Below are 22521 nucleotides of genomic sequence, written 5' to 3' on the forward strand. Positions count from 1 at the left end.
GGAGAAGGGTGGGGGGGAAATAATGTGGACTCCGTGTGAAAAGTGCCGCTCCGATTGCCTCATTTGCCTTAAGCCGATGAAAACAAACAGCAGCAATGGCGGCGGTGACGGGATCCCGGGGGAGGCCGTGGTCGTGAGGCGCCGTCACGGCCCCTCGCAGTATCCAGCGAAGAAACCCGGTTAGAGGGGCGATCAGCCCGCGGTTTTCTTTGCCCACAAGAGTTTCTCGGACGGCTCTTCCCGGAAAAAAGCGCCACTCGCCGGAGGCATTTGTCTGAACCAAGCCTGGAAAGAGAAGCTGTTGGTGTTGCCACCTCCCCAAGGCCAAATTCTGGTTTTTAGCTCGGGGTTTTCACCTCAAGAGCCGAGCTGAGAATTTAGACTCCTTCTCCTCTTGCGCCTTTCCTGGCTATACCCAACGAGGAAATTTAGGCAGCGTAACCAGTCGCCTACCGAGTGGACACAGGGGTTCCTTGGTGCTTTTTCCTTCTTAGTTGGACAGAGACGATCCCATTGCAAAAGACACTGGTTTCTCTGCTCTCTGAAACCGAGAAGGTCCTCAACAGGAAGAAAAAAAAAAAAAGAGGCATCTTCCATCCTGTATCAAGACGGAGAGGTCGGGAGTAAGAGAAGCCAAGTGAATATGGCCAAGCAAAGAGGCTAGGAGAAGCCTCTTGGGTTAATCCCGGGATGAAACCTCGGATTGTCACCTCAGCCTCTCTTGCGCAGGTAACGATTGCCTCCTGCATCTCAAATAGATATAGATCTTCATAGGTTACAGCTCACAAATATACTGCTCTTCCTGAATTACAATAAAACAAGGGGAAGAAAATGATGTGTGGAATATTGAACTGCAGAGGAAAAAAGAGAGAGAATTATGATGTCTACACACTCTAGTCCAGCTTTTGGATTTTGAGAAGGGCTGATGGATGACCATCTCAATGGATGAGTCATACCAGAAAATGGGCAGGGCAGTTTGACCTCTTAATTCTAGCAGACTATCAACCATGGTATGTATCTTCCCAGGCTTTATATTTCTAGTTGGTATTTGGGATGGGTTTGCACAGTTCATTCATTCATTCATTAAACCTAATGTCTTTATATTTGTGTGAGTGAACTTTTAGCCACTGTGACTTTTAAATAGATTGCGGGTTAATATGTGTAAATTCAACTAACGTTGATCAAAGAAAAACATGGCTTACTGTGATATGTGTGTTCAATCACAGCACTACTGTAATGATTCATATTTGAATCATAAGTCACTGAAAAAAGTGATTATGACCATTTTTCACACTTAGAACTGTTGAGGCATCCCCTGGTCACATGATAAAAATTCAGGCACTTGGCAATTGACTCATATTTATAAACTTGCAGTGTCCCTGGGTCATGTGATAATTTGACCTTCTCCCAAGCAAAGTCAATGGCGAAGCCAGAGTCACTTAACAATCATGTTACTAATTTAACAACTGCAGTTATTTACTTAACAACTGTGGCAAGAAAGAGTGTAAAATGGGGCAAAATTCACTTAACGACTATTTCACTGAGCAACATAAATTTTGAACTCAATTGTTGTCATAAGTTAAAGACTTCTTTGTCTTCTTGTTTCTCGCCCCATATTTAGAGCCTTAAATAGAAGAGAGTTGTCTGAGGGATGACTTCAACTTATATGTACATGCTTTGTACTTAAATTTAGGCTTCTAGGATCTTTCCATCCACCGTAATACTAAAGTAGTTAGTCTGGTATATAATAATATACCTTTTAATTCTTTCTCTTTTCATTTACCTCATTATGCCAAAAATGATTTTAACATATTCCTTCCTTTTCTTGATGGAAACTTGTATGCTGCAGTCACTGGCGTGTAGCATCTTTATTTCCAATAATAGATCTCTGGTGTCATAAAGGCATTGCAGGCATTCTTAGGAACTATAAAGCATTGGTTTATTTGATGTGTTTTGATATCATAGGAAAAATGAAAGCTGCAGTTATAGGAACTATCATGAGAGACTTTGTAAGAGGAGTAACCTCAATAGGTTTCCTTTGTATAATGGTGTGCTATGTGCTGTCCAAAACCATTCTAGCAACCTTTATTGAAGGGCAGTGCCTACTATACCCTGCCCTCCTTAATGGAGATCATTTTATAGGATAATGTACTGCAGCAATTTCATATTTGCTGATTAGGTCAAATATTTAATTTTTCCTTGCTTAATGTAAAATTCAAAACCAGTTTAGCTAATCTCTGATGCCAGTAATTGTCATTTTTTAACAAAAAGATTGAGAGATTGTAATGTGAAATGCCAACAAGGTTGTGTTTGGAAGTTTGGCCCTGCCCTGATCTTAATTAAGGTAATGGATTTTTCTTGCTCTATGAACACTAAATAAGCATACAATGCTAAGACTGTATTATCATTCATTATAGTTGTTTAAAGTAACTATTACAAAGATCTGAACAACTTGTTTTTCATGTTTTCAAATTGGAGGGAAAGGAGCTTTTTTAATCCTTGAAACATGAAAACTATTTTGTACCTTGCATACTCTAACCTAGGTATTTAGTGCTATCAAGTCTGGCTCAGCTCTGGTGGCTATATAGACAAACGCTCACCATCTTGACTTGTCTCTGAGCATAGTCCATAGCCATGGATATTTATGGACTGCAAATAATAAATTATGATATACAAAATGCTAGTACTTGCATTAGATATTAGGAGGCAAATGCATGACATAGTCACATGCATCATGATGACAGCATGTACATGCCATCTCCTTGACAGGATCTCTGTTTAGATTGTTAGACTTCTCCAAATATGCTTTCATCACCCTTATCAGTGCAGGAATTTTAGAGAAATTAGGTTTATTGGTTGGTAGACTGTACATTTTGCCTTTCCTGCTATGTTCATGCTTTGTTCATGCTTTAATGGAATGGCTCTGTGGGCAGATGGCATCTTATAAGTTATTAATGCCTTGAGCCTTGTAAATGGTGGATAAGGTGGTGGTTTTGTCTCATATCTGTGTTGATTGTTTCCTATATAATCTGTGCTACTGTGATGGAGTGGTTCAAGTGGAGACCTTTTAATATAATAAAGTTAAAATATCTGCTGCTTGCTCAAAATGTAGTAATTCCAAGAATTTTCTTGTATTTTTTAATCTGGCTTGTTCTAAAATTTCCAGTTTCCCATCTAAAGTTACCCTTGAGACTGTCTTTGCAGAGGAAGATTAATGAAGTTACATTATGCCTTTTGAGAGTTGATATTTGGTGATGCAGTCTGCTGATTTCTGTTGTATGTTTTATATAATGTAATTCAAGATCCTTGCATTTTATTTTGTATTGTTTTCCTTTGGTATTAGGTCTTTGATTATACTCATTATTCTTGGTAGGGACCAGTGGTGATATTCTATCAGTTCGGCTTGGTTCAGCCAAGCCGGTAGTGGTGATGAGCAGCAGAGACTGACTGAACTGGTTCGCTCCAATGCTCTGTGTTGGGCCCATCCATCCGCCCAGACTCCCATACTAACAATTGCCGCACAGCAGCTGCTGAACCATCAGGGAGAGGGCAGGATTGCAGGAGGTGAATCAAACCGCGCCTGCGCAAAGTGTGCGTTTGGTGTGTTTGCATGAGCAAAGTGTGTGCATGCGCACAAAGTGTGCCCACCAAGCCACAGCCATCGACCCGGTGGTAAAAATATTTGAAACACACCACTGGTAGGGACATGTTGGAGTGTGTGCCATATTTATTCCAAAGAGCCAGGGTGGCTTGTTAGTAGACTCTTAAGGTGCTTTTAAAAAGGGGGCAATTATTCTTTTTGTGGAATATGCATTGAAATATATCATGTAGAGCAGGGGTCCCCAAACTCAGCAACTTTAAGACTTGTGGACTTCAACTCCCAGAATTCTCCACCCAGCTAGCTGGAGAATTCGGAGAGTTGAAGTCCACAAGTCTTAAAGTTGCTGAGTTTGGGGACCTCTGATATAGAGAGTATATTTCTGGTTTCATTAATCCTGGTTTGTGGTGTATCTGTGTCCACAGCATTTCTAAGGACTCTCCAATAATATGTTTAATCTATCATCCCATTTTATCCGTTTGTCTTCTGATTCTCTCAACTTTTATCAAGCATAGTTGTTGTTCTTTCAGTGTACTGTCTGATCACATCATGTGTCCAAAATATATGGGTTTAGGCTTGTTTATCATCCTTCAAATTGACAATCTTCCTTTTCATTAAACCAGCATTCTATTGTATTAAGCACACACAATATATAAGGACGTGACATCAACTACTGCTGAGTTCAGTTTCAGGTCTACTCAGAATAAACCTCCATCATGAACAATGATATGTCAGCACTTACTCATTGTCTCACTTCAAATTACCTAGAATTCATTTCACAAATGATTAATCTTATTCACTATGTATCTCTATCAATTTCATCGTATTAAATAAAAAGTTACTTGATTTTGCTCTTTACTATCTACTCTTCCAGAATCACTAGATGATTCTGAAAGAGCAGATAGTTAAAACAGTTCAGAATGTAATCTTCACTAAATCTTCTTAATTTCTGTTTATCTAACTGAACAAATTGATTTCACAAATAGTGGCTGACTTAAAATCTACTTGTTGATGTTTAAGACTAGTTTGGCTAAATAATACTATGTAAAAGAACTTCTAAGACTGGAAATGTGAAATCATTTTTTTGTCCTATTTCAGACTTTCATATGCAATGGATACTGACCTCAGCTCCCAGGACAGGAAGGACTTGGACAAGTTCATAAAATTCTTTGCTTTGAAGGTGATTATTTGTATGTATGTTGTGTTTAGACTACAGCATAAGAAAAGCTAAAGTTTTGCACAACAATTCAGTGGCAGCTACACAAAAATGTATAATTGAATTCTGTAACATTTTTTAAAATTAAGAAATTTGAAGAAATTAAGAATTTCAGAAATATCTTTTCAGTGTTAGAATTTTAGGCTTTAAAATAGGAATACTGAATTTCAGTGCTAAAGTTCACACAACCCTAAAGAGGCAGCCCTTTTTCTTCAGCAATAAAGTAATAAAAGTGTGAATTCTACATTAGGGGCTCTTGCATTTGCTCAGAATCTGAAGAACTTCTTCAAAACTTCTGTTGTTTTTAATTGTTTTTTATTGTTGTTTTACTCTGTTTTACCCAAAGTCATGCATATGAGATGGGCAGCATATAAATTTATTAAATAAAAAGCTTTTTTGAAGTGTGCACAGCCCTAAATCAAAGAAATTATAGATAAAATAGTTAAGAGATAGGAAAAGTTATATCATTTCCTAAAATGTTCTGCCGAGGAACTGAGCGATTAATAATGCATGTATATATTTCTGACTTCTGATATCAATGGTTGAATAATTTGGTTTTTGTAACTCCTTTAATTTTTTTTTTCAATATGGTACCATTCAGTAGATGTTCTCTACTTAACATTTTTTAACTATTTGTTTTTTCCCAATGCAATAAGCCTGTTTTATCTTACAGACTGTACAGGTGATTGTGCAGGCCCGACTTGGAGAAAAAATCTGCACTCGCTCATCCTCCTCACCAACAGGCTCTGACTGGGTAAAAAGTATTTTTGAGATCAATCCCTTTGTTATGTCATTTATAACATTCATATTAAATGCACGTGGCTTCTACTTTGCTTCTCTTGTAAAGTAGTTTTATAAATATAGAATGTATCAGACCAATTCACTCCTCCTTGGCAAGTTCTTATTAGATTTTCTGATTGAATATTTGTGACATACCAGATCTCTAAGGATGGGTAGTGAAAGCAAATGGGATTTGTGTATATCTGTGTGTTTTATTTAGTATTTATTATGTTTTATTATCTGCTTTACAACAGCATGAGGAAATCATTTTTTAATCTGCAACGTATGACAGCAAAAGGTGTTTTGCTTTATAGTTGTGAGATTAATCTATTGTGAGCTATGTTTTATTATACATATTTCTACAGTATGGTAGACCATAAGTTTCTAAAATAGATTCCTGAAAATTAAAATCTACGTTCTTAATTTTACAGTTCAACTTGGCAATCAAAGACATACCAGAAGTTACTCATGAAGCAAAAAAAGCTTTGGCAGGACAGCTGCCTGCTGTTGGGCGGTCAATGTGTGTGGAAATCTCCCTTAAAACCTCTGAGGTATAAACTGAACCAACCATTCTTTTTTTTTCTTATTCACTTTCATCTCAGATTTTGTTACATGGCTTCAAATCATGTGAAAATTAACATGAGATTAAGAGAGTCATTCAAGTAAACCACTGCTGGCAGCATTATAGTTTTCATTTTTATATAAAAAAGAGAAAGTACTCTGTTTAGTCACTGAAATATTGTTACACATAGGATCTTCTTTCCAGGAATTCTATTTGAAATTGCCTTAAATGATGAGATAGTGGATAGAACTACCTTGTCTACTACTAAAACACTCATTCTAATAATCTTTTAACTGGGTGAAATGGTACACCATGGGACAACAATTTTTGAACTAAGATACCCAAAATGGACTAACAGAATGCATTCAAAATCTAGAATCGATTTCCCATGTAATTGAAATTTAGCAGGATTTATAAAGCATTTTATCAATCCATTATTTTATGTCCTGCATTTGGTAGTGACAAAACTTGAGCTTCTTTTGTATGGCATTCTTTCAGGTATATAAAGGTATCACTTTCCATAATTTGAAACTATACTAATGTTAAGTCTGCCTAAAGTTTCATTTGTCTTGCTTTCAGCAATACCCACTGACTCACCTGTACTAGGGACTTCTTTTGACAAGTAAAAGCTTTGTCATTATAAAGGCTTGGTTGAAATACTTTTTCCTCCCCCCACTGTAGGGAGATTCCATGGAGCTGGAAATCTGGTGTTTAGAAATGAATGAAAAGTAAGTGACTGTTTAAAGTATTTTCATTCCTATCTTTAGTGGGGAGGAAATCTATCAGAAAGGCTCACACCAATAACAGAGAGGACACTACCTGTCCCTAGGATGCTTGGAAACCTAAAATGCATAGTGTAAAAGAAAAGGGAAGTGAGAAGAGAAACAATGCAAATAACAAACTCAGTTACCTGTTTTAAAGCTATAACGTTGTTACAAATAACTGGCTTCAATGAGAACAGTTAATATTAGTGAATCACTAGAACCAATGGGCACAGGAGGCTTTTGGTGAAGCATAAATAACAAAACACTAGTTCCCTTTTTTTTTTCTTTACATTTTAAAATGCACATAGAGCTAAGTAGTAATAAAAATGAATTGCATCCAGTATGTCCATCATAATTAATTTATGAGTTAACATTTGCACGCTACAAAATAAAAGTATGCAAATATTTCCCAATCTTAGGTTAAAAAAAATAAGCTGTTCCAACTTGCATGAAGTGTTTTCATGCAGTTCCAATCTTGGTGGAGGCATTCTGAATTCAAAAGGGCTTCCTGAATTCAAAAATGGTTCTTTTGAGCTCAGAACTCTCCCAATAAGGTCAGTATACCCAGCTTCAGTCTTGAAATGTTTCATGTATAAAATAGTTTTCACTTCTGTTAACAGCTGCTTAGGTATTTCCTGGTATTTCCACATTTTCAAACATTGATAAATTGATAACAGTATCATGTATAATTACCCTAAAACTATGGCCTTCAGTGTGGTACCAAACCTGCTTGCTTGACTTTACATTTCAATTTACATTTCAGTTAAAAAGTGGCATATATAAGTCATATATATAGGCATATATAGGTGGCATATATAGGTCAAGGTACCAATCTATAGAAGTATCTTTATTTTCAAGAATGTCTAAAATGCGCTTAGTAAGCTTTCGTAGAATCTAAAAATAATAATGCAGAATAGAGCCTGCTAGTTCTGCAAATGGACAGAGGTAGAAATGGGGTAAAATGCAAGAGGTGCAGGCTGGACGTGGTGAAATAAAGCATTGGGATGCTTTGATTTTCACTAAATCTTTCATGGTATGCATTTTGTGCAGGCATTTTACTAGAGCTCCCACAGCGCATTCTAAATTATCCAATTAAAAATATTTTCATATGTCAGGAAGCCAGATAGAAATTTGTTCATTTCACAGTTCCCTTTTCATTAAATACACTTATGTATTGCAAAAAGCTATGGGATTTAGATAAATCTATTATCATCAATGGGCTTTGTTTCATTCTACAATAGTATTTTTATAGGTATAGTAATTAGTTAATATTGCATTCCTGTTCAGGAAATGAGTATAGAATGGAACTTTATTTTAATTGGGATGAGGGGAATGCTTGTCCTAACATAAGTAGAGGTAGTCCTTGCTTAGCGGCTGCCTCATTTAGCGACCATTTGCAGTTATGATAGTAATGGCAAAGTATCTCTCATAATAAAGTCATAAGAGTTGTGATTTCAAAGTAACCACTTTGCTTAGTGACCAAGTTGCCAAGTCCAGTTGTCATTACATGAAGACTACCCGTATGTCATTGCAGAAATTATCTTATTTGCATGATGATGTCATTAACCAAATAATGCAAATTACTTCATTTGCATCAATGACATTGGTGTGATGGTATCATCAAATGCAAATGATGTAAATTGCTGTGACAATTTTGTCCGATTGCAAATGAAGTCCATCAAGTTATTCTGTAGTATTCATGGATTAATGCGTTGTTACTTAAGATATTGTTTCTCTCTGATATTTGAGAAGAAAACATCTTCATTTGAATTAGAATTACCATATTTTTCATACTATAAGACGCACTTCCCCCACCCCCCCAAAAAAAGTGGGTGGAAATGTCTGTGTCTTATAGAGTGAATATTACGGCGGACGGAGGGCGATCACCACCACAATATTCACTCTATAAGATGCATCACCTCCAGCCGGGGAACGCTGGAGCCTTTGCTGCCGAGCAGCTGATTGGCAGTTGGATCAGCCTCCCAGAATACCGCCAAACAGCTGTTTTAGGCGACAGAATAGACGGTGACAGAAATAGGCAGTGGCAGCAATCCCTGCCGCCTAGAACAACTGATTGGCGATATTCTGGGAGGATCCAACCACCAATCAGCTACAGAAAAGCAAAGGCTCCATTGTTTCCCAGCGGCGGCAGTAGCTCAGCTCAGTTGACTGGTGGTAGGCGCAACAGACAGAGCCCTGACAAGCCACGTGCTGGGGCTGCGATAGGTTTGCTGTTTGCTTCAAGGACGCTAACCAGATGAATACCAAATGGATGCTGGGAGGCAGAGGCAGATTTTTTTTTCTTGTTTTCCTCCCCAGAGCGTCTTATAGTGCAAAAAATACGGTAAATAACAAAATTTGTAGATATACGTATTTATTTACTTTGAACTCTATAAAAGTATAATCTTATAGTTTTATTTTTTACAGTGATAATTCAGTACAGATAGTCCTTGACTTACAATCATTTGTTTAATGACAGTTCAAAGTTATAACAGCACTGAAAAAAAGTTTTCACACTTACAATTGTTGCAGCATTGTCACAGTCACATGATCAAAATTCAGGTACTTGGCAACTGGCATGTATTTATGACACTATCCTGGAGTCACGTGATCACCATTTGTAACATTCTCTACTGGCTTCTGACCAGCAAAGTCAATGGAGGAAGCCGGATTTGCTTAATGACCACACAATTCATTTAACAACTGCAATGATTCACTTAAGTATGGCCAAAAGGTCATAAAATCACGTAATAACTGCTTTGCCTAGCAATGGAAATTTTGGGTTAAATTGTTGTCATAAGTTGAGGACTACCTGTATTTTAAAGTTGCTTCATTTCAGAATTTATCAATTCTTGGAATGTCGGACTAATTATTTTTATGTATGCTTTTAGATGTGATAAAGAAACCAAAGTTTCCTACACTGTGTACAATAGGCTGTCTCTACTGCTGAAATCTTTGCTTGCTATAACAAGAGTGACACCAGCCTATAGACTCTCAAGAAAACAAGGTCATGAATATGTCATATTGTACAGGTAATACTGACTTTGATTATCCTCAGAAGCAAAAAATAAATAGAACTTCTAATACATTCTATATTGTCTGTATCAAGTTTTATATTTCATGTTTTTGCATTTTCATTTTTCTCTAGCCTCATATTTTTTAACATGCTTGCATTGTTGTTGTTGTTAGTCGTGAAATCGTGTCTGACCAATTGCAACTCCATGGACAATGTTCCTCCAGGCCTTCCTGTTCTCTGCTATCCCCCAGAGTCCATTTAAGCTCATGCCAACTGCTTGAGTCACTCCATCCAGCCACCTCATTCTCTCGTCTTTAGTGCAATGTTATAAAATCTCATTAGAAAATATTAATAAGCCAGTATGGTAGCAGTGGATTCTAGATTTCTGTAAATATTTGGAAATTATTTTAACAAATCTAAACCATTTCATAATTCCAGATATTTCTCAGATATTATTGTGAAATTGTGTATGTAAGTATTTTCCAGTTAATCTGCTGTACCTATCGCCAGTTGCCTTGTCCAACTAGTAAAACATTGTTGTATGATTTATATTTCCGAGCTACATGTGTATTTAATGAATGGCCTCGATAAAACTGTAGTTTCACACAGAATATAAATAATCTGGCTGCCTCCTAATTTTTCTTATCTCAAATTCAATTGGTTGCTGCTACTACTTTGGATTTTTGTTGGATATTGCTATGTCCTAGTGTCTATCAATTAAAACTGACAATATATCAATGGGGTTTTAGACTAAAACCTTACTAAAGGAATTTGTTTGATTTAATATTTTTTTCGATTCCATTTTTTGTTATCTCAATTCTGTGCCAATACGTTCTAATTTTCAGACGTTCTAATTTTCGCACCTAAACATTTACCATGCTTCTTACTTCCTTTGATTCTGACGTCACTAGATCTTATGGTTATTTTATGTTCTTTGTTCACAGAAAATTAAAAAGTGACCAAATTAAGGGTTATACGGTTATTGTACATTAAGAATAAAAAATTAAATTTACATCTCTGCCTTGTGTCCTGAAACAATGTATATAACGTATATAATTTTTGTCTCTACATCTGTTGTAGGGTATACTTCGGAGAAGTGCAGCTGAATGGATTGGGAGAAGGTATGACTGAGTATCAAAAAAAATTAGACCTAGGCTTTTTTTTTTTTTTACTATTGACAAACTGTAAAAAATAAAAATGAGAAATTATAGACTAACAGATTCACAAGTTTACAAAAGAAACATGAAACCGTGGATGGATGTTTGAATTTATAAGAGATTGATGAAGAATTGAAACTGATATATGGGATTCAACTAAAGAATATATTCATCTGACTTTTCAATAGGAAAACGAATAGACATTTGCATCAATCTCTTTTGAGTGTATCATAAGCATAATAGTGATATTTCTTTTATGTTCAGCTTTCAAAAAGTAAATTGGTAAGGGTAAAAGAAAAGCAACTTCTCAAGATCTATAGCTAAGTACAAGGTAGTGGTAATTTCCAAATAACAAGTTAGTTCTTTCAAACCTGGAGTTTTGTGTTCCAGGACCCATTTCAGACAGGATCTAGAGATATTCTTGTCACTGTACGAGTTTCCCACGGATAATATTGCACTAAAATTAAAAAAGGAGGGGCAGGAGAGGATAATGAACAGAAAGGATGGTCTGCATGGACATCATTTTGGAGCTTTCCATTTTATTAGTGTGCTCGGCTAAAAATAAGAGCAATAGCAACTTATTTTTGTGGTTGATGTTATTAACATAAAGAGTAGTTGGGACAATTATCATTTCTCTTTTGCCTTTGTAGGATTTCAGACAGTCCGAGTTGGGACAGTTGGTACTCCACTAGGCACAATCACTTTGTCATGTGCCTACAGAATCAACCTAGCATTCATGTCTACCAGGTGAGGACTTCTTAGTCAAAATAAATAATCTCTTCTTAGGATATCCTTAAAGCCTGAAAATCTGAGTTACTTGGATTTGGCAGATTGATATTAGTAGTTTTAAGTTTTGAGCAAGTTCCTTGTTTATGTGTGGAGTTGCAGGGTTGAATTGTGGTAATGCTCTGCTCCCCATAAATTTACCCAAAAGAGCAGGATGGCTCTCAGAACAAGTTGTGAAATAGAAACCACAGTCCTATGAATAATACATTTTGCTTATTACTTATTGCCTTGCAGGCAGTTTGAGAGGACCCCACCTATCATGGGGATTATCATTGATCACTTTGTGGACCGTCCCTACCCCAGCTCCTCACCTATGCATCCCTGCAATTACAGGTGAGGAAAGAGGAATCATGAATAGTGGAGGCAATTATCCCAGGTACAGAGCCTTTACAGCAGGGGTGTCAAACTCACGTTGTCATGGCAAGCGTCATGTGATGTATCTGGATTTTTTTCTCCTTCGCTAAAACGGGCATGGGCATGGCCAATACATAACACATCCGGGCCATGGGCCAGAATTTGACAGCCCTGCTTTACAGCTTACATGCTGAGTAGAGAAAATTATGTGAATCTTGCTCACCGCTTCAATTGAAGTGTAGGATGCAGAAAAAGCCTGATTTTTTTCACACAATTAGAAGTGGATGGATAAATGAGAAAATATTTAAGACACATTCATTTCAGATCACACCTTAGTCAGTGAGAAATCTTAGGATTGTAAATATTTTTCCGGAGTAAAGTGCAGAATTAATTTTTTTTTTCAAATAACTTGCCACGTGTTTTACAAATTTCTATTTTAATGCTTGTGTGATAGTATAAGTAAAGCATGCATAATTCAAAAATATCTTAATAGATGACCTATTTTTTAAAACCTTTTCCAGGTTAATATTTTCTTCATAGGCCAAAACAGCAGTGTTTAGAAATGTGTTTTGTGAAGCTCTGAAACTACATTTTGTACATCTGTACAACTAATAGCCTTGAAATGAATTTAACAGTAAAGGCTTCCTTTTAAAAAACAAAACTTCTAAGAAAATATATTATACTTTTCCAGGGAAAATTTATGAGCACATAAAATCCAAAACTATTAAATCCACCCTACCAGTTCTGCTCTTTTAAGGAAAGAGCTCTGTCATAATTCTCCTTTCAACTCCACCCAAATCTTCTAATTCCTGTCTGTAGTGTTTTCATCAGTAGAGCCTTTGCTTGGCTATTATTAAACATTTCCATTTAAAAAAAATGTACCTTGTGATATTTACAGAACAGGTGAAGAAAATGCAGTGGCATATCCATCAGTAGAAGATTCTCAAGAAGTATGCACAACCTCTTTCTCTACTTCTCCCCCGTCCCAGGTAAGTTGTTTTTCAAAGTCAATTTAAAAGTTTTTTAGACAGTTATACAGCCATATTTTAGCTGATAGCAAAAAAAATTGCTAAATGCTTTTGCAATCTGTAATTATTATATACAAAATGAAGAGCATGACAACTAAACAGTGACAGACATTGATCAGAATACACTTTCTTATGCATATATTTCATTATTGCCAAGAGGTTGTATTTTTAATTAGTAAGAATAGGATATAGGTATATGAAAAAATTAATTCAAGCTTAAAAAATTAACTTAAGCTCTACTGAACATAATATATACAGTCTAACCTTTTTAACCATCTGTAATTTTCAGATTTTTAAAAATTCTATACTTAGATTGGCAGATACTCCTGCGAAACATTTGGATTAAAAATCAAGACACAAGGCTTAGTTTTAAAACTCAGTCCAATAAGACCATCCTGGCATGAAAATAAATTTCAGTTCTTCTCTAATGGCAGTATTGGTGGTTGCTACTGGGAGAAAGTTGGGTTGTATGTAATTGCTTATATAGTCATTTCTTAATTTTAATTTTAGGGAAAGAATATCCTGCTGAGTATGAGCTTACAGCTGATTTCTTCATCCCCATTTCCCCGGCTTATTATAAACATCAAGTCATACCTGATTTAGAGCATTCTTGTAGGCTATTCCTTGAATAATTAATTGACCATCAACATTTGACAGGAATTATTTCTTAAAATGTTCTGAATATAGTGTTGCCATTGTTTTAATTATGTTTAATATGAAAAGACATGTCTTCTAGCAAGACAGCAGTTAAAAAAATTGTGATCAAAAACTTTGCTCTGTCGTCCTATATGTCCATCTTAAATGGAAAACCAGAAACCATTATCTGTTTCTATTGGATGCAGATATATATGCATTTGTATCATGATTCCAAGACACATTTCATTCTTTCCCCATTCCATCTCATCTGCATATATGCTGTGTGCTGTGTTCATTGGAATTTCATTCTTCAAGCTAGTGAAGAAGTGGTTGTGCTTCTTGGAATATTTGATAGTTTTGACTGAATTGGTCTTTCCTCCTCTGTTGTTACCAATAACCATTTGACCTAATCCTTAGAAGGCCCATGTATTGGCAGAAAAATCTGATTCCTTTTCCTGATCTAAATTGAATTCTTGAATGCAACATAACAGTTAAAAAGAGATTAATTTGGAAAATACAACAGTTACCCTGAAATATTAAATCTCTTGCAAATCATGTATGATTCCAGTTCTGTATATGAATATTTCCAATATATGTCTGGACATAACATTCAGTTCATCAGACTCTTTTCCACTTTTCTTTCTGAAGTTCTTTTCTTTCTCTTCCTGTGTCTTTTGTGTGTTCCTGTCTTTGTACAGTGTGTATTTACTGTCACTAAAGCACATTTTCAGACTCCTCCTGTGGTGATGGATACCTTGAAGGGCCCTATGATGGGGCTGGCCTTTTCACCTCAAGTGAGTTAATTATGGAAAATGTATAGGGCCAAAAAATTTTAAATACTAAAAGATACATAACAAAAGTAAACAATAAACACTTTTGCTTTGACTTTATCTGGTTGAGCCCAGCTGGCCAAAAATGAAACAGGCCTTTAGGTATGTCCTATTTACAAAGTTGCCATTATATATTCAGTTTCCAAATGCCTTTTCTAAAAGAAAGGAAATTGAAGAAAAAAAATCAGATTGAAAGATACCGTATTACTTTTATATTGTTATTACTGAATAAGATGCTTGTAAAAGTTTTTGAATTCATGGACTCAAAGAAAATTTTTAGAGATATTGATGAAAAAAAATCTTGTAACAATCTATTGAGGGTGCCAGCTTTTGTCACAGCCACACATACTGTTTTTTTTTTTCTTTTCCAAAAAAAGGAAAAGAGGCACTAAGAATTGATTGATAGTTATGGTATATGAGGCTTTATCTGAAATTTTGTTGCTGGGTGTGGGAAAAAGCATAGCAAGAGGATGAGGAAAAGATAGCCCATTGCTAAGAGGATCCATTTGTAATTTCAGTCATAATACAGATACGATACCTGTTTTATAATTGGGGTTGGAATCTTGATTGTTGAGTGAAATGGTTGTTAAGTGAGATGTCATGTGACCATAATCCTAGCACTCTGCAGGCCTTGGACCTGCTTCTCATCCTATGGGGTCCCAGCCCCTCCTTCCCATCCCTATTCTATCACTGATCGCTCACCTTTTATAGACCTCCGAGGCTCTGGAGATCAAGTAGGAAAAGGAAAACAAGCCACTCCGTCCCTTGGTATTCCTAAATCCTGTGTCTCAGCCCATGAATTGTAGCTGCTCCAAAAATAGTGCACACTTCTGGGCCTCCCAAGTCCCCACCCTTTGAGGCACTGTTAATGATCACAATGGGGAGAGCAGGGCTGGAGATCATTACATGAGATAGTCATGTAGCAGGCTTCATTATGGTCAGAAGTCAAAAACTCCCATACCTGCAATGAAAGTATAAGGAAACAGTATGGTTGTGCAGATGATCATGCTAATCATATTCCTTGACAAAATGAATGCTACAGGGGAAAAAACCCATTATTTTCAGTGCCATCTTGCATTGACCAATTTTTTAAAAAGGAATTTTAAAAAATCTCATAATAAGTAGTGCTTCTCCCATAAGCAATATGGTGAGATGGAATGTATAGGAACCCATAATGGATTTGGTGGTCACCTTGGTCAACAAGGACTGTGCTAGATCTTGAAGTTCATGGACTAGAGGAATCATGACTGTTGGCTGAGCAACCAAGGGCCAGCAGTTGCAGGACAACAGGAAGAAAAATGATTTACCCATCCCCAGTATACAAAGACTGAAATACTGATCTGTTATCACAAATAAAATCCAATAAGAAGAGGATATCTGAAAAGAATGTACCAGTTCTGGAAAGAACAACATCCAGAATCAGAAATAACAGAACAGAGGCTAGAAGATGAACGTTGGTTTGTATTGTAAAATAAAGTATTCACAGAAGCGGACTTAGAACTGCAAAAGTCTACAAAGGCAGAAAAGCTGAAGTCTTACCAGAAGTAGTTCAGACTATAGAGGCAAACCAGGGAACAAGAGGAAGCAAAGCTTTCCTAGCATAGCTATTAAATCATTTTTATTTCCAAACCCTGGACAGCTTCACAGAATGGGAAAAAAGCCCTCTCATTGAAAAACAAGAGGAATTGAAAGAAGAAGAAAAAAATCTGAACATCTAGAACAGCACAAAAACAATGGAATAAGGCTGCCTATTGAACAACTGAAGCTTGTTCCAAAGAAACAACTAACAAATATTAAAAGATGCCAATAACGGCAATATCGAATGTAAGCACCAGCTCACTGCAAGAAACAAACCAACTAATATACAGCACAGCTGTAGTTGTAACTGAATACCTTGGATACAAAATGAACAAACAAGGCAAAAAAAGCCAAACAATACACCACCAAAATGGAAGATCAGGCTGCAAAGTAAGATCAGTATGTTAAGTTCAGATGCAAGCAAGTCAGAGCAATTAAAAGAAGTTGAGGACAAGATGACCAAAGAATACCTGATCAAGGAATATTACATCGAAGCAAGGAAGATGAAGAAAGCACTGGAAATAATTCAGTAGCAAATAACAATAGCCAAGAAGATCAGCCGATAAGAAGCTTGAATTGAACATTATAGGTAGAATCTCAAATTTCAACTGAACTGGAAACGTTTCTACCAATTCATCCATGGAGAAACTGCACTGAACTAGTTCACACCTGACAAAGAAGAAATAATGTAGTTCTAAGCACAATTTTGGAATAGCTCAAAGAAATATAACAAGAATGCAGCTTGGATAAAGAGGTGAATATAAATTAAAAATGAAGCTGAAATGAAAGTACTTAGAACTCAGGAAATCTCATTGCTGTCGGTTTCAATGGGTAGTTGAAAAAACATATTCCAAAAACAAAAGAAATAGCAGAACACCTTTGTATTAGTTTGCTACAGCAATCTCCGACAATACAAATCTGTTTCATTTATATAGGGATGATACCCAGGGCCCTGCAATTGATGTTGAACATCAACATCCAAAATGGCTAAGAGTTGTAGATTACAGATCGTCCTTGATTTATGGCCACAATTGAGCCCAAAGGTTACATTGCTAAGTGAGAAATCTGTGAAGTGAGTTTTGCCCCATTTTACCACTTTTCTGGGCACATTTGTTAACTGAACCAATGTAGCTGTTAAATTAGTAATGTGGTTGTTAAGTGAATCTAGTTTCTCCATCAACTATGCTTGTCAGAAGGTTGCAAAAGGTGATCATGTAACCCCAGGATACTGCAGCTGTCATAAATGTGAGTCAGTTTTCAAGCATCTGAATATAAGTCACGTGACCATGGGGATGCTGCAATGGTCATAAATAATCATGTGACTTTTTTCAGTGCCGTTGTAAACTCTGAATGGTCACTAAATGAAGTGTTGTAGGTTGAGGATTACCTGTATAGGATTTACCATCCAACAGCATCCAAAAGAATACAGGTTTTCTATCATTTGTTTTAATAGTGCTAACAATGCTAATTGGGATAATGGAACACTTACACACAAACACACACGCATGAATAAACATACAAGCATATTTTCCTTAGCAAGGAAATCACATATACAATGTTTACATCAGGTAGTGTAGTGTAACATTTTATGCGTGTGTGTGTGTATAACAGTTTTAATTACAGACTTTATTTTTCATAGATTCTGCAATATATGTACTCTTGATAGTCAAGAGTAAGAGATGTAATATAAACAAAGCATCAGTTCTGTCCTCTGGCACATCTTTTGTGGGTTTCCTTATTTTAATAGTTGCAGTGAAATGAGATGTTTCAGATATTAATTTTGGTCTGAGCTTAGATTTCTCCTCTGACGACAAGAACTTTACGTTTTATAGCTGAAATTCAAAAAGGTCTTCTGCTTAGATTTTTATACTTGATGAGAGATAAATGGGGCATGTGAATGATAATTATCTAACAATGTTATTAATTCTTTTCATAGGCTTCTGTCACAGCAATAACTGTATTGTCATTTGCACAGATTGTTTCTTTATTTAAAATTTTAAATACTAATCATTAGGTTTCAAATTGTATGAAGGTCATTAATTTGGAAAATTTTGGGGAAATGGCCTTAAAATCATAAATGTCAGTCATAAGTTTCATTAAAATCAGCTTATCTTTTTTGTGTGAGAGAGAAAGTATTAGAAACAAGGCTAGCAATTTTACTTTGCAAATCTTGGTTTTATTTCCTTCCCTTTCCTATATATCTAAGCATTATTCAGACTCTGTGGGGTTTCCTTTTCTCTTCTTTTTCCTCCCTACCCCTATTTCTTAGCTCTCCAGCTCTCGTCTTTCTTATCAACCTGCAGCCTTGGGAATTGGATCAGCTGACTTAGGCTACCCAGTAGTCTTTGCTGGCGGCTTGAGTGCTACACATCCTCATCAGGTATTCTCAGAAGTTTGCTGCTCTAAAATGTATCTCATTGACAGCTAACACTTTTTCTGAACTTACTCTATTCATCTCACATCGGCAAAGAAAATAGGGTAATAGTTGTGGGGGGGGAACCCATGATGCTAGTAGCATTGGACAAAGAACACTAACGTTACTTTTTGGGTTCACATGAAATAAGACTTTAATGAGCGTTCTTTTAAAGTGAAGACCTAGAGTATTAATATGGAGTATATGTATGTATGTGTGTAGGTTATTGCCCTAAAGTGAAAATGTCTGTTTTTTTTCTGGTATCATCAATTGCATCTGAATGTATCATTCTCAATTTGCATCTCGGAATGATAGAATCTCATTTCTTCTTGGATCCTTGGCAAAGCCTGAACACCGTATGGAACTTTGATCATACCTTTTTTCTGCGTAACTTTTTAGAAGTGTGGATTACTTTACACAGTGCTTGAAAAGTGGAAGACGTATCTATTATAGTCATATTTAATGCAGTGTGGGATGTAGTTAGAAGTTTTATATGACCATGAAAATGGGGCCATGGTATAAATCCATGTGCATTGAATAAAATTTATTATTATTATTATGAGGTACACGCATTAAAACGTTGCTCTGGTGCAAAGTATTTTCCTTTTAAGGAAAGGTATACTTTAGGAAACAGTTCTGCTTGCTAAGCCACTTGAAGGTTCTCTGACAGTAGGCCCAAAAATAAATAAAAAAAATGAAAACTGCTACATGGGATTCAAGGCAGCTCTCGATTGTTCAAGTTGTTACCTTCCATTAAGTTCTACTTTAATTCCTTTCCCTCTATACTTTCCTATACATTTGACTGAAATTCTTCCTCACTCTTTGCCTATTGGTAGAAATCATTCAAGTTCTTGAGAAACAAGGTACACTGCTTCTTACATAATAGCCAGAAAAAGTCATCAATGCTATTACCTTTAATTGAAAAACAAACAATTGCGCTGACTGAAGTAAGAAAACTGAGCATTCTCTCTTTTCCCAAATGACTTCAAAAATAACAGAGTTTGATCTTTGTACTTTCTAGTTGGTAGTACCAGGAAAGGAGGGAGGAGGAGTACCTATGATTCCTAGCCAACCGATGCATGGCACCCAGGCAGATCATGAGAAAATAATGACATGCAATCCCCTGGATGGAGGCCATTACTCTGCAGTTACTCCATCTAGTAGGTAGGTATTTAACTTCCCTTAACTATCTTTATGTATGACTTTTACAAACCAAAAATTAATTTGCTTGGGAATTGCATTTGTTGTGCTGATTAGTAGCTTTTTTTTGGGGGGAGCTTAACATCATCCTTTGAAGTTCTTTTTTCTAGGAATTTGTTTTCTCTTTTTTAAAAAGGTTTTTTCCTACATTTTCTGTAAGTAGCATCCTCATGGGAAGATGGCATAATTCTCAAACTCTCAACAATATTGTTAAAACTTGTTCTTGTTTGATTATGCAGTGCCACTAAGTGCCCCAAAAGGAACAAAACCTTTAGATTTTATCTCATTTCCCTTTGGCTATCTCTTCATTCTTTGAAAAAATACCCTGGGGGGCTGGTGGTAGCTGTCTTAATCCTAAATTCACTATCTCATTTTTAAAATGTTTTGTTAGTACATAAAATGTATTGCTGATGATAAGAACAAGTCAAATGAATGTTGAGGAAGTGTGTGTGTGTGTGTGTGTGTGTGTGTGTGTGATGAGTAGACTGATGCTAGAAGATAAAGCTTAACTTCCAAATAAAAACAATGTTTGTTATTGGTGAAATATTCAGAACACCTTTAATATCTAAGTTTTAATTCTATGGTAAGTACTACATATAACTTTAGTTAAAAAAAAAACTAGGAAAGATATTAGGAAAAATACGTACTTCATATCCGTGCTTTGTACCAGTGATTGTTTATCTCTAGTGTAATAATAACAACTAACAATAACAACCCCCTCTTTCTCTTTCAACTTTCAGTGAGGATCCAGAAACCGTATCTAACAGCAGTGAAGGAAAGAGTGGTTCTCCACGCGATGCCTTGGAGACCTTCTTTGTCCGAAAGGTGGGAGCCTTTGTCAACAAGCCCATCAGCCAGGTAATTGCTTTAATTCACTGTTTGCATATGGCTTCAGAAGCAAAACACGAGGAATGTCCTTTCCCATAACACAGGAGAAATGCCATTCCAGATGGTAGTCTGCACAACTTGGCAATATTTGGCTTTCTCTAATTTCTAAACTTGTCCTGACCAATTTTGGGGCTGTAGGCATGAAAATTTGCAGCAGTATATTGCATCCTGGCAGAAACAGTAGGATTTGTCAGGAGACATTTGAGATTCTTTTCTTTTGAACCTCTCTAGGTGACAATGGCCAGTTTGGACATTCCTTTTCAAATGTTTGCTCCCAAGAGCTTTGAACTAGAAGATAACGATCCCATGGTAAGAACTGCCTACCTTTCTCAATCCTATAAGATTGTTGTCAGTATTGTGCCTCCTGAATGCCAGGCATGCCTATAATTTCTGTCTGTAAAGAGAACTTCTTGTCTCTGCTTCATTTTGCACGTCAGGACTTTTATTATGTTAATTGGACCTTTGAATTCCTTCAACAGGTAAATCCTCCAGATTCTCCAGAGACAGGGTCTCCCTTACAAGGGAGCCTACACTCAGTGGGTTCCAGTGGCAGCAGCGGTGGGAATATCCATGATGATTTTGTTATGATAGATTTTGTAAGTCCATACAACCTTTTACATTACACAAGTAACTAGTATTTAAAACTCCATGCTTTGGTATTTGGGGGAAGTTTTCTTCCAAGGAACACCAGTCTTTTTGTTGAATCTGTGGGGTCCTTAATGCTTTCCGAAGTTGGTGGTTTACTTGCAGATGATTCATTACCAAACGAGGTAAAAGTTGTCTGTCCTAATTTTTGCAAACCAAAAATAAATGCCAAAAGTTTATTTCATTATCCAGATTTTATTTTGCTATGAGCAAAGAAAATATCTACAATGATGACTTGTAACAAAAATGTGACCATTCAGAAATCAACCATCACATGTTACAAAATCAAAATATTTTTTAATCTTATAATCAAATTTTGTTCTTTCAGAAAGTTAAAAATAATATGGGAAAATATTTTAATAAGAGATTAATAGATATGAAAATATAAGAATGGGAGAGAAATCTAATGATAGTTGATACATTAGTATTTGAAGCAAAAACTAAAGCAATACAATAGTTGTATTTTCATTTTAAAAAGACTCAATGAAACAATGAATAGAGCTGTGCAAATAGAAGTGAATTAGATATGACAACGATAGGCTACAATTATGTGTATCTCAAAATGGTACATAGAAGAAAGAAAAGAGACAGAGAAAATTACTGGTTTATTGCAGCAGAGAATTAAATTTCTTTATTTATGTAACAAAACATGTATACAAAACATGTATAAAACATGCACAGTCAAACGATACTGGGCAGTTCATAAGCTTTTCAAGCTCAAGTTCAATAGAAGTTCAATAGAAGCTCAAGTTCAATAGAAACAAAGTTCAGCACAATAGATGGCGAGCTTCCATCTTCAATAACCATTAAAAATGGCTAGAAGGCCAGTTCAAAGAATATATTTTAGAAATTTCCAAAAGACCAAGAATGAAAGCACTAATCAAATCCCTGGGGGCAACCCATCCCATAATGTATCTGACGAGGCCTGTCTCTGAACCTGTGCACCTGTTACTTCATATGGTGGCAGGATCTAAAGCAGATCTTCTGTTGATGGCCTCATAGGAAGAAAAAATAATCATTATGGACAAGGTAGGCTCCAAGGTAACCCAACAGCAAGCCAGGTAGGGCTA

General features: G+C 36.1%; 1 protein-coding gene across 10 annotated transcripts in view; it reads left to right on the forward strand.

Moving 5' to 3' along the window:
- The first annotated feature begins 65 nt into the window (after positions 1-65).
- Positions 66-22521, forward strand: part of ATG13 (autophagy related 13) — a 30121-nt gene continuing 7665 nt past the window's right edge. The window contains exons 1-16 of one of the 10 annotated variants that reach the window (XM_087921449.1): positions 66-1010; positions 4697-4778; positions 5488-5568; positions 6026-6145; positions 6838-6884; positions 9812-9952; positions 11017-11057; positions 11744-11840; positions 12114-12212; positions 13132-13222; positions 14596-14691; positions 18575-18685; positions 19740-19882; positions 20659-20776; positions 21038-21115; positions 21286-21402. In XM_087921449.1, coding sequence (XP_087777575.1) covers positions 4710-4778; positions 5488-5568; positions 6026-6145; positions 6838-6884; positions 9812-9952; positions 11017-11057; positions 11744-11840; positions 12114-12212; positions 13132-13222; positions 14596-14691; positions 18575-18685; positions 19740-19882; positions 20659-20776; positions 21038-21115; positions 21286-21402 — 1449 coding nt within the window. In that variant the 5' untranslated portion in view covers positions 66-1010; positions 4697-4709. The remainder of the gene's footprint in view (positions 1011-4696; positions 4779-5487; positions 5569-6025; positions 6146-6837; positions 6885-9811; positions 9953-11016; positions 11058-11743; positions 11841-12113; positions 12213-13131; positions 13223-14595; positions 14692-18574; positions 18686-19739; positions 19883-20658; positions 20777-21037; positions 21116-21285; positions 21403-22521) is intronic. The other 9 variants (XM_026707794.2, XM_087921450.1, XM_087921451.1 and 6 more) reach the window with 9 other exon arrangements.

This window comes from Pseudonaja textilis, chromosome 1 (genome assembly GCF_049901715.1).
Source record: "Pseudonaja textilis isolate UNSWEBS1 chromosome 1, rPseTex1.2, whole genome shotgun sequence".
Classification (NCBI taxonomy): Eukaryota; Metazoa; Chordata; class Lepidosauria; order Squamata; family Elapidae; genus Pseudonaja; species Pseudonaja textilis.